General features: G+C 34.6%; 3 protein-coding genes across 4 annotated transcripts; 2 read left to right on the top strand and 1 right to left on the bottom strand.

Moving 5' to 3' along the window:
• The first annotated feature begins 962 nt into the window (after positions 1–962).
• On the top strand, positions 963–4154 carry LOC129317761 (syntaxin-51-like). Of its 2 annotated transcripts, XM_054962129.1 has the most exons (7): positions 963–1284; positions 2123–2196; positions 2295–2516; positions 2814–3019; positions 3103–3203; positions 3310–3354; positions 3797–4154. In XM_054962129.1, the coding sequence occupies exons 3-7, from the start codon at positions 2299–2301 to the stop codon at positions 3926–3928; spliced, it is 702 nt and encodes a 233-aa protein (XP_054818104.1). In that variant the 5' UTR covers positions 963–1284; positions 2123–2196; positions 2295–2298; the 3' UTR covers positions 3929–4154. The 2 variants fall into 2 exon arrangements, with proteins under 2 accessions (XP_054818104.1, XP_054818103.1); XM_054962128.1 differs by lacking the exon at positions 2123–2196.
• Positions 4155–6501: 2347 nt separating this feature from the next.
• LOC129317684 (transcription initiation factor TFIID subunit 6-like) lies at positions 6502–11762 on the top strand. Its single transcript, XM_054962037.1, has 12 exons — positions 6502–6873; positions 7018–7104; positions 8289–8390; positions 8485–8593; positions 8850–8944; positions 9029–9166; positions 9289–9384; positions 9650–9774; positions 10361–10493; positions 10611–10736; positions 10839–10956; positions 11218–11762. The coding sequence occupies exons 1-12, from the start codon at positions 6748–6750 to the stop codon at positions 11583–11585; spliced, it is 1623 nt and encodes a 540-aa protein (XP_054818012.1). The 5' UTR covers positions 6502–6747; the 3' UTR covers positions 11586–11762.
• An 896-nt stretch (positions 11763–12658) lies between these two features.
• On the bottom strand, positions 12659–15875 carry LOC129318459 (cell division protein FtsZ homolog 1, chloroplastic). The gene is made up of 6 exons (XM_054963223.1): positions 15466–15875; positions 14940–15039; positions 14562–14791; positions 13854–14021; positions 13431–13664; positions 12659–13034 (listed from the first exon to the last, which is right to left on the bottom strand). Exons 1-6 carry the CDS (start codon positions 15724–15726, stop codon positions 12771–12773), a joined length of 1257 nt encoding a protein of 418 aa, XP_054819198.1. The 5' UTR covers positions 15727–15875; the 3' UTR covers positions 12659–12770.

Genomic DNA, 15875 nt, shown 5'->3' with positions numbered 1-15875 from the left:
AATACAAGGGATAAAAACAAAAAAAAATTACATGTACTAAGTTGTATGCATTTTGAATCAAGATTAGTTGAAGGGAAATGATTATATTTTGGATCAGAAGAAGTAATGATTTATAGTTTTATTATGAAAAATAAATTCATAAAGTATCATAACTAATATATATATATATATATATATATATTGTTGTCTTAAATTGTTTTATAATTTAAGACACAGTATATTCATATAATATTATTATTGTTGTTGTTGTTGTTGTTAATGTTGTACATAATTATAAGACATTATAAAGGGATAATTTTAGTTAAGATCACATAAAAGACTTAATTGTTGATGGGTTTCAAAATATTATGAAACTTCTATTTAGTTCAGAAGAGAAAAGTTAAAATAATTTTAATGATAAAAATATCCAAAATACTTTTTAGTAGTTGTTAATTTTTTTAATTTTTTGTTAATTTACCAATATTACTTATAAATTATATCTGTTCATCAGACAAGTAATACTATTAGTTGTTAATTTTATTTATTAATTTACTAATATCAATTGTAAGTCTTATAATCTACAACTAATGTTAATAAATTACAAAATCTGTCAGTAATTTATAACTAATGTTAATAAATTAACAAGTAAATTTTGTAATTTAATAATTGATGTTGTTACTTATGATTTAATAACTGATGTCAAGTTTTATATAATTATTAACATATCGATTCATGTAATTTGCAAATTATATTAATAAATTAATAAGTAAAATAAAAAAATTAATGATTAATAATTTTATATAATAAATAAAAGATATTTTATTTTTTTTATCATTAAAATTATTTTAACCTTTTTTTTCATATATTAAACTAAAATTTTAAAATATTTTAAAATCCACCAATAAGTAACTCTCTTTTCATGGTTTTAACTGGAATTCTCTCTTGTTATAAAGGATATGTATTGGATGGATATATCGCGAAACACGTGCGGGGAGCAGGGATCTCTTCCTGCGCGTTCCTCCACCATATCGCTGCCAGAGTCCAGAAAAGAAGTCTGTGACAATGCTCATCGCGCAATCGACACGAAAAAACGACACGGCGGTGATAGAGCATTTTCAACGGCAAGGTTTCATAGCTGTGCGAGGTAGACGCCGGCAGGAGCTGACAAAAGTCGCCGATTGGTGGTCGCGCCGTACGCAGCTTGCTATAATTCTTGATCGCGTGTACAAGATATTACATTAATCACCATCCTCGAAACCCCATCCTCTAAAATCCCCCAAACGAGAATTCCCGCCTCACTAAAAGGTATGCCCAGCTCCGATTGTTCAATCGGAACGCGACTTTTGTTCCGAATTGGAATTTTGGAGCTGTTGAATCTGTCTTTGTTCTTCAGGGTCGAACCCTTAGAATTTTACCGTGTAAATGTGCTGAAAATGGAGTTTTAAGGAGAATTATGTATTTTGGTCGGATTTTTGTTTTCATGTGTTTGCAATTATATTTTTCAGGGCGGTTTATTTCCTGGGGGTCCTAAGATAGTTGGGAATTAATTGGTTTATGACCTTTATCTCCTAACCGCATTCCCAGGGACATATTCAATCGAAAATCTCTGGATAAATCTATTAGTTTTGGTTGGTATAAATTTCAAATTTTCAGTATTTTTAATTACGAGTTCTCGTCGTTCATCAATATAGTTGATCACATTTGATCATACATCAAAATATTTACTTAAGATTATATGATTTCTCTGTCGAATGGGAATTTCTACCCTTTTTCAATTAGCCGGTGAGAACATAAAATTAATTCATTTTCCTTGCTGTAAAAAGTAAAGGGAGAATTAGTTCTAACTTACGACTATGAGATACCGTGTTTGACTTATAGAAGTAATTTGAACATTAAAAAACACGTAGAGTAGAATGGTTTAAATTCATCTAGGGGTTGATAAAGATTACCTTATCTTTATATCATTATCATCGATGTAAACTATTTTATTTTTCTTTATCCTGTGTTTGGTTGCTTGAAAATCTGCTGTTACTGGAAGAAATGTATTTGTTTGTGCTGTTGCTTGAGATGAATATGCCTAATTGGATAACATGGTCTTGCTGTAATGTTTTCATTGTTATTAAATGTGTCCGGGGGGTGGCAGGTTGTGATCTTTTTGGACACTCGGCTATTATTTGTTAGGATATCTGAAGTTTGGTTGAGATTCCTAGATTCTAGGTAATATCACTTATGTGATATCCTGTTTATCGTTTATTTGTAGATACCGTGTTCTTTTGGTTCACTTAGCAATAATTTATTTTGTCAATTTTTATCAGGCCAATGGCATCATCGTCAGACTCATGGATGAAGGAATATAATGAAGCCGTGAAACTTGCTGATGATATCAGTGGCATGATTTCTGAATGGAGTTCATTTCCTTCATCAGGACCTGAAACCCAGCGACATGCATCTGCGATAAGAAGGAAGATAACTATATTAGGGACCAGACTTGATAGCTTGCAATCCCTTTTGTCAAAGCTTCCTGGGAAACAGCCTATGTGAGTGTTTAGTAGTTAATTTATGTCAGTAAGAATGGGTCATTCTATCACAGCAGAGAAAGGTCAATGACTCCAATCTTCTGAAACTTGTAATTTTTGAAATTAATGTTTAAAAGAATATTTCTGCCTCTGGTCATAACTATCTCTTTGTTGGGATGTCTCCACTCTCCGGAGATATACTCTTCTCCTCTGGTACTAACCAAGAGGGCATAGTAAAGCCAATGCCTCTTTTACTTCCACAGAGCTGTGGGATAAATTTGCATTATTTTTATCTGAAGCCTCATTTAATGATGACAGATCTGACAAGGAGCTGAATCGGCGTAAGGACATGATTGCAAATTTGAGGTCAAAAGTTAACCAAATGGCATCAACGTTGAATATGTCTAACTTTGCAAACAGGGATAGTTTGCTTGGACCAGATATAAAACCAGCTGATCCCATGAGCAGAACAGTTGGCTTGGATAATGGTGGACTTGTTGGACTTCAACGGCAAATTATGAGAGGTCACTTAATTTGAATTGTTTGAAAATTCAAATTTATTCTAGTTTTATGCTTTGCATCTTGATTTGGAATGCTATGCAAGCAGAGCAAGATGAGGGCATTGAGAAATTGGAGCAGACTGTAACTAGTACAAAACATATTGCGTTGGCTGTAAATGAAGAACTGGATTTACACACTAGACTCATTGTAAGCTCCCTTTCTCTGCAAATTATAGATGTGCTTTCTTCCTGCTTTTCATTTGCCCATCTTTATCGGTTTCTTCAAAATTGAATCCTGTTGATTCCTCTGGCAGGATGACTTGGACTTGCATGTAGATGTTACGGATTCTCGGCTGCGGGTAACATACATTTATTCTATAATTTATCTGATAAAGAAACTTGCAATTCACTCAATGTATCCTTATTGAAAGCTCTCTAGCTTTCATCTTTCTGTTGTTAAACTTCTTAATTTCCCATACTCATGCTATTTTCGAAATATGGGATTAATCATACATAAAGTTTAAGAACGATTTATAAACTCCTTGCTGTCTGTCCTTGTGTCAGGACAGTTTTTAAGGTGAAATGCATCTGCATATTATGAAAATAGCATGCTTTGGCAAAAATTACATTTTTAGATAGGAACTTAATAAGCAGGCATATTATAAAATTTGCATTACTATGATGCACTGGGATAAGATGTGCAGGAATATAATTTTATATGAAAGATGGTCTATTGCAAACAGATATACACTACGATATGATTTTGTAATGATATTGGCTTGTCTATTGCGTTGGAAACAGAGGGTGCAGAAGAACTTGGCAATTTTGAATAAGCGTACCAAGGGTGGTTGCTCTTGCTTGTGTCTGCTTTTATCAGTTGTTGGTATAGTGGTTTTGGTTGCTGTTATATTTTTGTTGATCAAAGTTTTGTAATGACAGTGATTCGAGAACTCGATTGTCCTCTCTTCACACCTGTGTATCTTGTTGTGAGTTATTATACCGTGTAACTGGGTTTCTTGACTTTGTTGTGGGTGATTTGTCACCGACTTGGAAGTTGTTGTAAGATAACTATATGCGACTGGCAGATTCTGTGTGTGTGTGTGTGTGTGTGTTCTTGTCTTTTTTGTAATTGCATGAATGTTAAGCTTGCTCTTGATCACTTGATCTTTTAGCCAAAAAGGCCCAGACATCCATATTGGTTCTTATCTCAGAACCTTGGATGCCATTTTTGTTTAGACGTAACTCTGGTAATTGTTCTTAGAAGATTTTAATTTATTTTTTATATTCTAATCATTCGTTGACTTGTTATAAAAATATTTTCCCACATGTCATGGTAACGTTGTGTGATGAAATCCTAGCAAGTATCAAACTTACTTGTGTGCGCGTGTGAACAAGAGTTTTCTTGACGTGCAATGACTTCGAATTAAGCTTGGATTCCTCAGTAGCCCCGTGTTGAATCTCTACCTTACCTTTCTTCCAGCATAGTGAAGGTATGTTCTTCATTACGGAATGTAGAACGAGTCTCGTTAAACCGTAGGCTTTCTAAGGGATCATTTGAATTACGTCTAACGAAACACCAGCTTTGTGCGATGAAGAAACAAACACATTTAATAATGTACTGTATGTTGTATGAAGAAACAACCATGCGAGGTAGCAACACTAGTGGCTCTATCACCTCCATTTTAAACATGTTTATGTGAAGAAATAAATCAATAAGGACATGAGGAGTACTCCGTTAATGTTATCTCATAAACACTAGATACTTACTGTCCAAACATAAATGGTGGGACTGGACTAAGTCAATTACAGAGACACAATAAAACACCCGGAGAACATCAAGAAAAGTAAAAGAAGACAATTTTTATTTTTATTTTTTAAAAAAAAGCAATACTTTCTTCAATTCTCTTTATAAGTGATTTCTATCAATTTCATTAATATTAATATAATGAAAATATATGAAATAAAAGTAAGTAAAATTTCAAACACAATCTTTAATTAAAAAGAAAAATATAAATAAATTATATAATATATTTTTTTGTCCCTCTTTTTCTTATTTTTCAAGGATAGTTTGGGAATTTTAATTTAAAATGGAATAGACTGTACTTTTAGAAGCCATCTAAGATACAAGACTAGACGGAATAGAAAATAACTACTCATTTCATTTAAAAATATAAGACATTTTTTAATAGGTTGGATGTTAAAAAATGTATGATATTTTTAATCTATCAAGATGTAATTATTGTCCTTTTTTCAAAGGAAAAAGTTCAATTAAGAACCACAAAAGAGACTTAATTACCAATGAATTTCAAAATATTTTGAAACTTTAATTTAGTCCAGGAAAAAAAGTTAAAATAATTTCTTGGTGAAAAGAATAAAATATTCTTCACTTGTTATGCAGAATCACTAGTTGTTTTTTTTTTACTTCACTTATTAATTTATCAATATCATTTATAAATTACATCCATTTGTCAGATAATCAATAATATTAGTTGCTAATTTGTTAAATTTACTTGTTAATTTACTAATATCAGTTGTAAATTACAAGACCTGTTAGTAATTCATAATTAATGTTAATAAATTGATAAGTTAGCAATTTAACAACTGATATTGCTACTTATGATTGAATAACTAATGTCAAGTCTTATATAATTATTGATATGTTAACTCATGTAATTTACAATTCAATAAATTAATAATTGAAATAAAAAAATTAATAATTAATAATTTTATATAATAAGGGAAGAGTATTTTGATCTTTTTACTTAAATTTATTTGACTTTTTTTTTTGGACTGAGCAAAAATTTCATAATTTTTTATACCCATTAGTAATTAAGTCTTTTTTGTGGTCTTTAATTGAAAGTCTCTCTTTTTTTAAGTATTCTTATTAAATAAATTATTTTATATTTATTTTAGAATGAAATATTATATTAAATATAAGTAAATATAAAAAAAATGAGATAAGTTTAAAAGTAAAGATGGAGTCAAAGGAGAGAAAAACTGCTTCACTCGCACTGAACTGGAGAGAAGCTGTCACTCTCCCCGGCAAAGCCGTAAAAACTGTTTAACTCACGTTGGAGAGAAATCAAAACAATTCACAGTTTTCTTGAACACTTTGAACTCAACATTCTGCTAAATCACCTGAATTTATTGGCATTATTGACTTCTAACTTGTATAATTTTTTGTATCAAATTTATATAATATTTATACAATTATACCATTCATAGACATAAATAATGTAACTTCCACAAAGTTTTATACAATCTCTTTTATTTTCTAATCTCTCTTCCCATATTTCACTGGACTCGGTATAATTTTTTTACATATCAACAATATTTAAAATTAAAAATATTTATAATATTTAATGATTTTTTAACATTTTTTTTGGTGGCCAGAATTTTATTACTAACATATTAGATTAACAATATTTATTTATTTATTTTGTAAAAAATAATGTTTATTTAAAGTGCAAAAGCCAAGATATGCCTAATTTTCTTCTCTCGTTCTGAGTCCTGTTTCTTCTCTGCTTCTTTTTTAAACCTACCCAGTCCGATTCAGAAAAGGGAGAAAAATGTTTCTGATTGAGTCTCCCACAGTGATGGTTTTCGACAATCGTAGCCCTTTGATTATTCGATATACTGGGAACATGGAGTATTGATTATGCTTAAGTTCAGCTAGGTTTTTCTGATTGTTCTGCGAAATCTGTGGAAGGCCTCTGCGACCATTGATTGGTTAGCAAAGAAGGTGAATTGAGATGAGTGCTGTTCCAAAGGAGTCAATTGAAGTCATTGCCCAGAGCATTGGCATCACCAATTTGCCCCCTGATGTCGCCCTTGCTCTCGCTCCCGATGTGGAGTATAGGATTCGGGAAATTGTGCAGGTATTAAGAAGCAGCGACGATAATTCTTGTGTTTCTGCGAATTTAAAATGTAATGCGGGCCATTTGAGAGTGGTCGTTTAGTAGAATGTTCAATTTTATTTTTTGATGACATGACGTATCTCTTTGTTCGTTCTCGATGTATAGGAGTCCATAAAATGCATGCGCCACTCAAAGCGAACTATTCTCACGTCGGATGATGTGGAGAGTGCACTTAAATTAAGAAATCTGGAGGTAAGTCGCTTTACTTTTGCTGTACCTCTTTTAGTGTCAGTTACATGTTAGAAATGATAACCTTGAATTGAATTAGATTATGGATACCTTTTAATGGTAGTGACATACTTAAATCTCACTATACTGAACTTTTTTCTCAATATTATCTCTTCGTTTAGTGGTTGAGAGTTCTTGTTCAAGCGGATCACGTTCAGATGGGTTATTTTTCTGTTTTGGCATCGTGTTTGTTATTCAATTCATGAGCTTATTCAAGCACCCCTTGGTTCCTTGCGTTATGCCCCGGGGGAGTTGTGGAGTAGTGAGTGTAGAAAAGGAAAAGGAGAATATATAACAGCATTGCAATGTTATGATCTTGTTCAAATAAAATGTAAATTTCATTTACAGACCATTGATAATAGATTAATAGATAAATTTAACCATTGATAATAGATTAATAGATAAATTTAACTAAGTCAAAGCATGTGGGATTCTTACACTTCATAGATGTGTGTGTGTGTGTGTGAGAGAGAGAGAGAGAGAGATAAACTAACAGAAACAACTTTACTAAAAGTTGTGTATAGGAGTCCTGTTAAGCATGTAAAATGCGTTTTTTTTTTAATTTGTTTGACAAGCAGTACGAGGAGTGTGCCTGAACCACAAAGTGTTAGACTAGTTTATGGGACCACACCTTTTCAATTTAATATTTTGATGATGCTTCATTGCATGATTTGATTGGTATGTGCCTTAGTTGTACAAATGTATTATGAGAGCTGTGTTACAATAAACGGGAAAAATTCTGCAGTGCTGGTCCAAAAATGTTCTGAATTTGACCATGCTTTTTACTCTTTAATCTGGGCTTTAAGAGGCTAGAGTTTTGTACGGTTTCATGCATATGACCTCAGACATCCTTTTCAACTGGCTTGGATTTTGAGAATTGGGAGCCTATTAAGCTGTGGTGGCACACATAGAAAAGGTTCTCATTTGTCATTGTAAAGTGGCCATGTCTCTGGCAGTATATATGGAGGCCTGTGTGGGTAGTAAATTGTAACATGCTTGGAAAGTTAGCACGCACTTTCTATCTGATGTGTTGTGTTCGTTTACCCATAAAATCTTTAGTGCCATTTCCAATCTGCTCTCATTATGTTGGAATTGCTGTTTTTTTATGATATTCTTTTTGGTTTCATTTACTTGTATTTATTTATCAGCCGACATATGGTTTCACTTCTAATGACCCTCTGCGGTTCAAAAGAGCTGCTGGACACAAGGATTTGTTCTATGTTGATGACAAAGATGTTGATTTTAAGGATGTAAGTACCCACTAGGCATAATATTGGTGTACTAAAAAAGTTGAGCCACTTTCTGACGTGATTTTCATTTTTCACATTGTCCCAATTTGAATAGCTGATCGAAGCACCACTTCCAAAAGCACCTCTTGATGCATCAGTTACCGCTCACTGGCTGGCAATTGAAGGTGTACAGCCTGCAATTCCAGAAAATGCCCCTATTGAAGGTATTTTTCTAAACTGAGGTCTGAGGTGCAATCAAACTATATGAATGCCCCTTGTGCACTGGGCGTTGAGGTGCATTAATCACCTGCCCGCTACATGCTCTTCACTCTTTGCCATAACAAAATTTGAATTTATTATCTGCACATATTTGTTCCTTGATATACACTTTTAATTACTATGAGCTTTAATATTATGATCCGAAAGTTTGTTTCCCCCCCTCCATTGTCATTTCAGTCTGTTTTATATGATTACTTGCAGCTCCCTCTGAGACAAGAAAATCTGACTCTAAGGAAGATGGACTTCCTGTTGATATTAAATTACCTGTTAAACATGTAATTTCAAGAGAGCTTCAGGTATGCCCTATCAAGCTGCATGCACGGATTTTTTTGTTTTCATTTTTTATGATAAAGTTTGATAAACTTTGTTTTCCTCTACAGCTTTACTTCAGCAAAATAACTGAGTTGATATTAAACAAGCCAAGCACCATTCTCTTTAATAGAGCATTAATTAGCTTGGCAACAGATTCAGGGCTCCATCCTTTGATTCCTTATTTCTCATACTTTGTTGCTGATAAGGTACATACAAGATTTTATCAGTGTTATTATTTTTGCTTAACCTTTTGCAATATATATCTTGTTTGAAAGAAACATCCATTCTTCAATTTTATCCTTTTTTTTCTTTCCAAATATCTTTTCAGGTGGCACGAAATTCAAATAATTTAATTCTTTTATTTGCTTTGATGCGTCTTGTTCGGAGCCTTACGCAAAATCCTCACATACACATAGAGCCTTATGTAAGTCTTGTGCTAATTTCATAAATGTTTTTACATTTATAATGTATTAACATAAGATGGTTATTGTCTTTTTGTGTGTGTGTGTGAAACTCTGCTGAGATTTGGTTAGTTATAAGTGATCATACATAAACTGAAAATTCTACCTTTTTTGGGTCACACATGGATGGCTGTTATACTCTACTAAATGCTAATGCTTTTAGCTGTAATTACAGTAAATGGACTTTAATTCGATTGACCATCTAATATTTTCTTTCCATTTTGTCAGTTACATCAACTGATGCCGTCTGTTATGACCTGCCTTGTTGCAAAAAGGTTAGGGAATAGACTATCTGATGATCACTGGGAACTCAGAAACTTCAGCGCAAACCTGGTTGCTTCTATATGCAAAAGGTGGGGACCTTTTTCTGAGGAAGAATACAAATAGCTATGTCACGGTTCATTTTCTTAGGAGGTTATTGTTTTTGGCCACTATAGCATCTTTCCTAGCAGACATTTGATGATTATTTCCAGTAACTATTTGAGTCATTCCATAGTATATAGCAAACTGCCAAGAAAAGGTGAACTTATAGAATTTGTGCTAAAACTTGTTTGCCGTTATGCAGTGTGATTCCATTTTGTAAATTTGGATTTCAATGCTGGTTGCTGAGGTTGTGGTTTGCATTTGTAGAAGCAATATCAATACAATGTATAATTACCTGTGGCATAAATACATGAGATAATATATGTCAAGTAGATATGTATAAGACAAGTGGCTCCTTGACTTGAATGCTATCTTTTCACTAATTATATCTTTATCCCTTGTGTTAAGATGAGTGATTGTTTTCTTTTCTTTTTTGGCGCCTTTTGCTATTGGTAAATAGTGAGTTTGACCAAAACTTTAAGTTGAACGTTCAAATTATAGAAGAACAGAAATATGTTGAACATGTTTTGTTCCCCCTCTATTTTGAATCTTATTCTTCAAGTCTGAAAATTGCAGATTTGGGCATGTTTATCATAACCTTCAGCCACGTGTGACAAAGACATTGCTTCATGCTTTCTTGGACCCTACAAAATCTCTACCTCAACATTATGGTGCAATCAAAGGGATAGCAGCTCTTGGACCCAACATGGTATCTCTAACCTTCATGAAACCGTTTTCACTTTTTACATGAGTTGTTTCTTTCTTTTGAGCTATGTATCAGCATATTGGATTCAGGCAGTGTATAACGTCTTTTCACTTTGAGTAGGTTCGCATGCTTATACTCCCGAATCTTGAGGCATATCTGCTTCTTCTTGAGCCAGAAATGCTACCTGAGAAGCAAAAAAACGCATTAAAGAGGCATGAAGCATGGCAAGTTTATGGAGCATTGCTGGTTAGTTCATCCTGTAAAATAAATTGGTTTTATTGAACACGGATCTGGTCCTTTTCTCGTGAACATCTCTCAGGCTAATTACTGAAGTCATGGACCTTCCAGTGTGCAGCAGGCCAATGTATTCATGAAAGGGCCAAAGTATTCAGCCGTATGCTCTCTCCTGCTTCTCCAACTCGTGCTTTTTCAAGAGGCTGTGGAAAAGTCATGACAGCGATGCCAAGTATGATTTCCTTTTCACAAAGAAGTTTAAAGTAGTGAATGGGTATGGAAAAGCTAGAGAAATTTCAAAATGATGGATTAAGAACCTTCAATATGTCAATTCAATATATTTGAAAGGGTGCTGAAGGCATAAGTTTGTGAATGCCCGTGAACTTTTTTCCTTCCATCAGTGTAGTTCCCTCTTGTCAGTACCCATTTTTTCTAGGTCTACATTAAACCTTGAGTTTTATTCTCTGATATCTTTATTTCCCAATGAATGAAGGCAAACGTAAAGCCAGCACAGACAATCTAATGCAGCAACCTCCACTGAAGAAACTAGCAACAGATGTTTCTGGGGGTTTGATGCCGATGAACTCCTTGCCGGTTGACATGCAAGGCACACCCGGTGGATTTTCTGCTACAATGGGGGTTTCTTCTAATGCTGGCATGTTATCAATGGCTCGTCAGTTATTAAATGAAAAAAACCAAGGAAGAGAGATTGGAGGTCAACAAGGTAAGGTATCTGCAACTCTTGCTCAGGCTTGGAAGGACGACATTGATGCCGGACATTTGCTATCATCTGTGCATGAACTGTTTGGCCGTAGTGTATTCACCTTTATTCCAAAAGCTGAAGCAACTATATTCTTGTGAAGATGTAATGCCATACCGGTAATTATTTGGGACGCGTTTGTCCTTGTAGTGTGTGTGTGTGTGTGTGTGTGTGTGTGTGTGTGACTTGGTGCTCAAAGATGATTGTAGGCTTGGCTAGGACAATAATACGCATGCAATCAATTGATATTTTAACTAACGAGATTTTTTTTTAATACAGTCCGAGTTGTTGCCATTGATAATTTCCTGGTAAAATCGTTTTAGCACGGAGGTGTGAATGTATTTGGATGAGCGTTTTGTTCGAACACATCGTTGTATGAAGTTGGATTACTGCAATAAATTGTTTCAAAATTCTTTTTTTAAAAGAATGAAAAATCTTTGTAATTACTTTGAATTAACTTTCAATTTGTCCTGTCTTTCCAAATATTAATTCCACCTCCATTATATCAATTTTATTCACCTCTGGCGTGGATGGATGCGCAGGGGATGCATGCGAATCAGAAATTATTTTGTCAAGTTCACTTTACACCATCATTTTGCTTATTTTAATCAAATATATTATGATAAATCATTTTTTTTGCCAACAATAAATCATGTTATTTATAAATTATAAATGTCGTTCATATATTAAGCTTGCATCACACAAAACCCACATTTAAATTTTACAAATTTTTAAACTAATCATAGTGAGTTAAATAATTAAACAAGTATCCCTCTTTTTTGTCTCTGACTGATCTAGTACAACCTTTTATTATATATACAATTATTCATTATTCATAGATCAAGCTGAATAGAATCATATTAGTAATGTAACTATTTAACATAGTTGTATACCACATACTCAAACTCAAAACTATCGATTAAACTAGTACAATCATTTACCACTTGAGGTGTTAGCTTCTTAGTGATTCAATGCAACTTTTGTTAGCATTGGATGTAAATCAATGACGTTGAAACAAAAAGCTGCTTTAGCATATTCGGAGTACTTGAGTTGCTTCTTAGTTCTTACGATGACTAATCTCGTTAATACCGCCTGCATATAAAGAGAAAAGAATCAAAGCAAACAACTTGGCACTTGAGGGGCAGTGGCATCACATCTTACCTTACCAAAAAGATAGAGCAATATAATCTCAATTACGCTTCAAGGTCAATATACAATCGAATAACTACACCAAAACTTGACTACAGAAGAATAAAATCACAAGGAAGAAGAAACTAAGCAAGCAACTAAAAGAAAAGCCTTCGTGAAGGTGCTCTAGATGATGTTGCTGTTGATGGCGTGCTTGCGAGTGGAGACATTGCCTCGCTTTCTTGTCCCCCAGCAGTTTTATAAGCCAGCTTTGCAGCCTTAGGATCTGTTAGTAGTGTCTTCTGAAATGACTGCGAGAAGCCGGTCGCTATTATAGTTACATGAATCTCTCCGTTGTAGCGATCATCGACAACAGCCCCAAATATAATATTAGCAGAAGGATCTGCCAAACTTGTCACAACCTGAAAATTACAAGGTTTTAAGGATAGAGCTCAAGGATAGAAGACGCAGAAGGGAAACAAATAATCACCGATAATAGCACAAGGCAACCACCCATCAAAAAGCAAACAAAATAGCACAATACCAGACATTGAATTAGGCCCTTTGTGAAAGAACTAATGATCCTCAGGCGCAAGACACTGTATGTCTCCTACAATTATGCTTGTGTAATGGATATGGTTTTTATGTGACTCCAATTTAAGTGCTACAACATTTGAATCGGTGATATACTTGCATTTTTTTCTCTGGGCCAAATTGTTAGGCATGTCAAATATATTTCCAATTTAGAAGGTTGAAGAGTTAAATAAGTAACAAAATGTTCATTTGGTGACTGCTGACATGACGAAATGCTCGAGTACCTGAGACACTCTGTTCACCTCCTGTAGGGTTATGTCCTTTCCTCCAGTAATATTATATACAATCCCAGTAGCTGACTGAATAGACGATCCAATTAGAGGAGCCAAAGTAGCCTGTTCTGCTGCTTCTTCTGCGCGATTTTTGCTGGAGGAAACACCTACTCCAAGCATTGCCGTTCCAGAGTCTTTCATCACAGCTTTAACATCAGCAAAATCCACATTTACCAACCCAGGTATCTGTAAATCAATAACATAACCGTTCAAATTATCGATAAGAAACCAGCATATACAATTCTTATCATTGAGTACCACTTCAATCATGAATGCAACAATGCACGACTTCAGGGCTTCTCCAGAAGTTCTTTCTTTTCAAAAGTTATCCGTATGGTGGGAAAACGTAAATATATTATTCACAAATAAACTCACTGTGATGATGTCTGCTATTCCTTGTACTCCTTGGCGCAAAACATCATCTGCAAGAAGGAAAGCATCCTGAAGAGGTGTCTGCTCATCAGCAATGTCAAGAAGACGATCATTTGGAATTACGATAAGAGTGTCCACATTTTTCTGCAGCTTTTCTATGGCTTCCAGTGCCTGAAGATAGAGCAAATGAAGTAGTTAGTTTCAAACTTTCAAATAACAAACAAATATTTTCAAAGATTACTATCTGTGATATGCGATCAGCTCAAAACTTATGACATTCATAATGATATCACCATTGGTTCTAACATTTTCTCTATAGCATGCATTCGCAACAAACAATTCCAAGAGGCCACACAATATACACCACATCCACATGAATCATCAGATAACAGTCCCATTGACTCTAGAATTTTCCCTATAATAAGAATTCATGACAATCAATGACAACATATTATGCAATATACATCACATTAGTAATCAGATTATAGTCCTACAGAAAACTCTTATTCAAATATAAAATATCACAGAAATAATGGTTAATGGATTTAAAAAACATTCTAGCATTCACAATGCTTCATAAGAAAAAATATGGCTATTAAGCGAAACAGATAATTAAATGTACAATACAATTTTCATAATTAACATTTGTAACATGTTAGATAACTATATGATGGAATCATATTTCTAAATAAGGAACAAAATGACACCTGCCTGCAAGGATCTTTTGCGTCCTTCAAAACTGAATGGATATGTAACCACACCAACTGTCAAGTAACCAGCCTCTTTTGATAGTCGTGCCACAACTGGGGCAGCACCAGACCCTGTACCCCCACCCATACCAGCTGTTATGAACACAAGATCAGAGCCTTTAAGAGCATTAGCAATTGCTTCTTTTGATTCCTCCGCAGCTTGCTCCCCCAACAGTGGATTCCCACCAGTACCTGCACATCTCTATCAAGTAGTTTGAATCAAAGGCCATATGGTCATCAACATAACACGAAGGAAGCTTAGATTGTAGTCGTGTACACAAGCTTAGATTCATTGGGAAGTGAATAAAGGAAGCTCCAAAACATGAGAAGAGTGCCTGACCTAATCCACGAGTCAGAAGTTCCCCAATTTTAATTGGGTTCTCCGAAGCAGAATGTAACAGTGCTTGGGTATCAGTATTTATTGCATAGAAGTCTACTCCCTGAATCAAAATGAAGCAGAGTTTAACTTCACTCAAAGTCTCAGCAAAACACCGAGGCTTCAAGGTACGAGGATGGTAGAGTGAATAACGTCACTGGCTTAATCTAATATCAAGTACTGGTACAAATAAATCAACCCAAATTGCAACCATAGTAAAATGATGTCTCCCTAAGAAGCAAAACTACAACCCTCCGGCTTTAACTTTAAATACGCATCTACTTCCTCTTCCCAAACAAGAAGTTAGTCATTGCGTTCACATTGTATGAGAGCACCACATTGAACAATAATTAATCTAACGACAAGCACGATACCCAATTGAATGAGCATCTAAAAAAGGAACTTCGTCGGTCGGTATATGTAAGAACAAATGAGAAGATTTGAAATTCCACCCCATAAATGCAAAGGGAGGAAAAAACGAAAAACCCACTTGTAAACCACTACCAATCATGCGATTAACAGCATTGTTGCCACCACCGCCGATGCCGACCACCTTAATCCTGGCATTGTCCAGAGGTGCGAAGGAGCAGCTCACGGACAGAGAACGACGGCTCTGGCGCTCGAAGGCACTTTTTCTTCTGGGTTTGCAAGAAACAAACGAAGAGGAAGAGAATGCATTGGGGTAAATTAAAGCGGCAATTGACGAGGAAGAGACCAGCTCGTTGGGGCTTGACAGGGGAAGCGTGGCCATGATTATTCTGGGTTCTTAAGATGCGAGATGAGATGATCGAGAATCCTATTTGCTATTTTAGAATTAGGGTTTTAGGAAAAGAAAAGTGCAAAGGATATGGAAAGGTTTTTCATTTCGTTTATATTCGTTTGCCCTCCAACGAACATGGA

This window comes from Prosopis cineraria, unplaced genomic scaffold, assembly GCF_029017545.1.
Source record: "Prosopis cineraria cultivar Desert tree isolate PC_DT_omini unplaced genomic scaffold, ASM2901754v1 PC8, whole genome shotgun sequence".
NCBI classification, from domain to species: Eukaryota; Viridiplantae; Streptophyta; class Magnoliopsida; order Fabales; family Fabaceae; genus Prosopis; species Prosopis cineraria.
Note: the sequence above shows the minus strand (reverse complement) of the source record. Positions and strands in the feature narration are given on the sequence as shown.

What these genes read in the sequence shown, in the direction of transcription:
- LOC129317684 (XM_054962037.1), top strand. Translation starts at nt 6,748, where the DNA reads ATGAGTGCTGTTCCAAAGGAGTCAATTGAAGTCATTGCCCAGAGCATT. An exon ending in CATACTTTGTTGCTGATAAG is followed by an intron (nt 9,167 to 9,288) that starts GTACATACAAGA and finishes ATATCTTTTCAG; the next exon opens with GTGGCACGAAATTCAAATAA. An exon ending in AGTCATGACAGCGATGCCAA is followed by an intron (nt 10,957 to 11,217) that starts GTATGATTTCCT and finishes CAATGAATGAAG; the next exon opens with GCAAACGTAAAGCCAGCACA.
- LOC129317761 (XM_054962128.1), top strand. Translation starts at nt 2,299, where the DNA reads ATGGCATCATCGTCAGACTCATGGATGAAGGAATATAATGAAGCCGTG. An exon ending in CTTCCTGGGAAACAGCCTAT is followed by an intron (nt 2,517 to 2,813) that starts GTGAGTGTTTAG and finishes TAATGATGACAG; the next exon opens with ATCTGACAAGGAGCTGAATC. An exon ending in TCAACGGCAAATTATGAGAG is followed by an intron (nt 3,020 to 3,102) that starts GTCACTTAATTT and finishes CTATGCAAGCAG; the next exon opens with AGCAAGATGAGGGCATTGAG.
- LOC129318459 (XM_054963223.1), bottom strand. Translation starts at nt 15,726, where the DNA reads ATGGCCACGCTTCCCCTGTCAAGCCCCAACGAGCTGGTCTCTTCCTCG. An exon ending in GAATAGCAGACATCATCACA is followed by an intron (nt 13,665 to 13,853) that starts GTGAGTTTATTT and finishes ATTGATTTACAG; the next exon opens with ATACCTGGGTTGGTAAATGT. An exon ending in AGGTGAACAGAGTGTCTCAG is followed by an intron (nt 13,035 to 13,430) that starts GTACTCGAGCAT and finishes TGTAATTTTCAG; the next exon opens with GTTGTGACAAGTTTGGCAGA.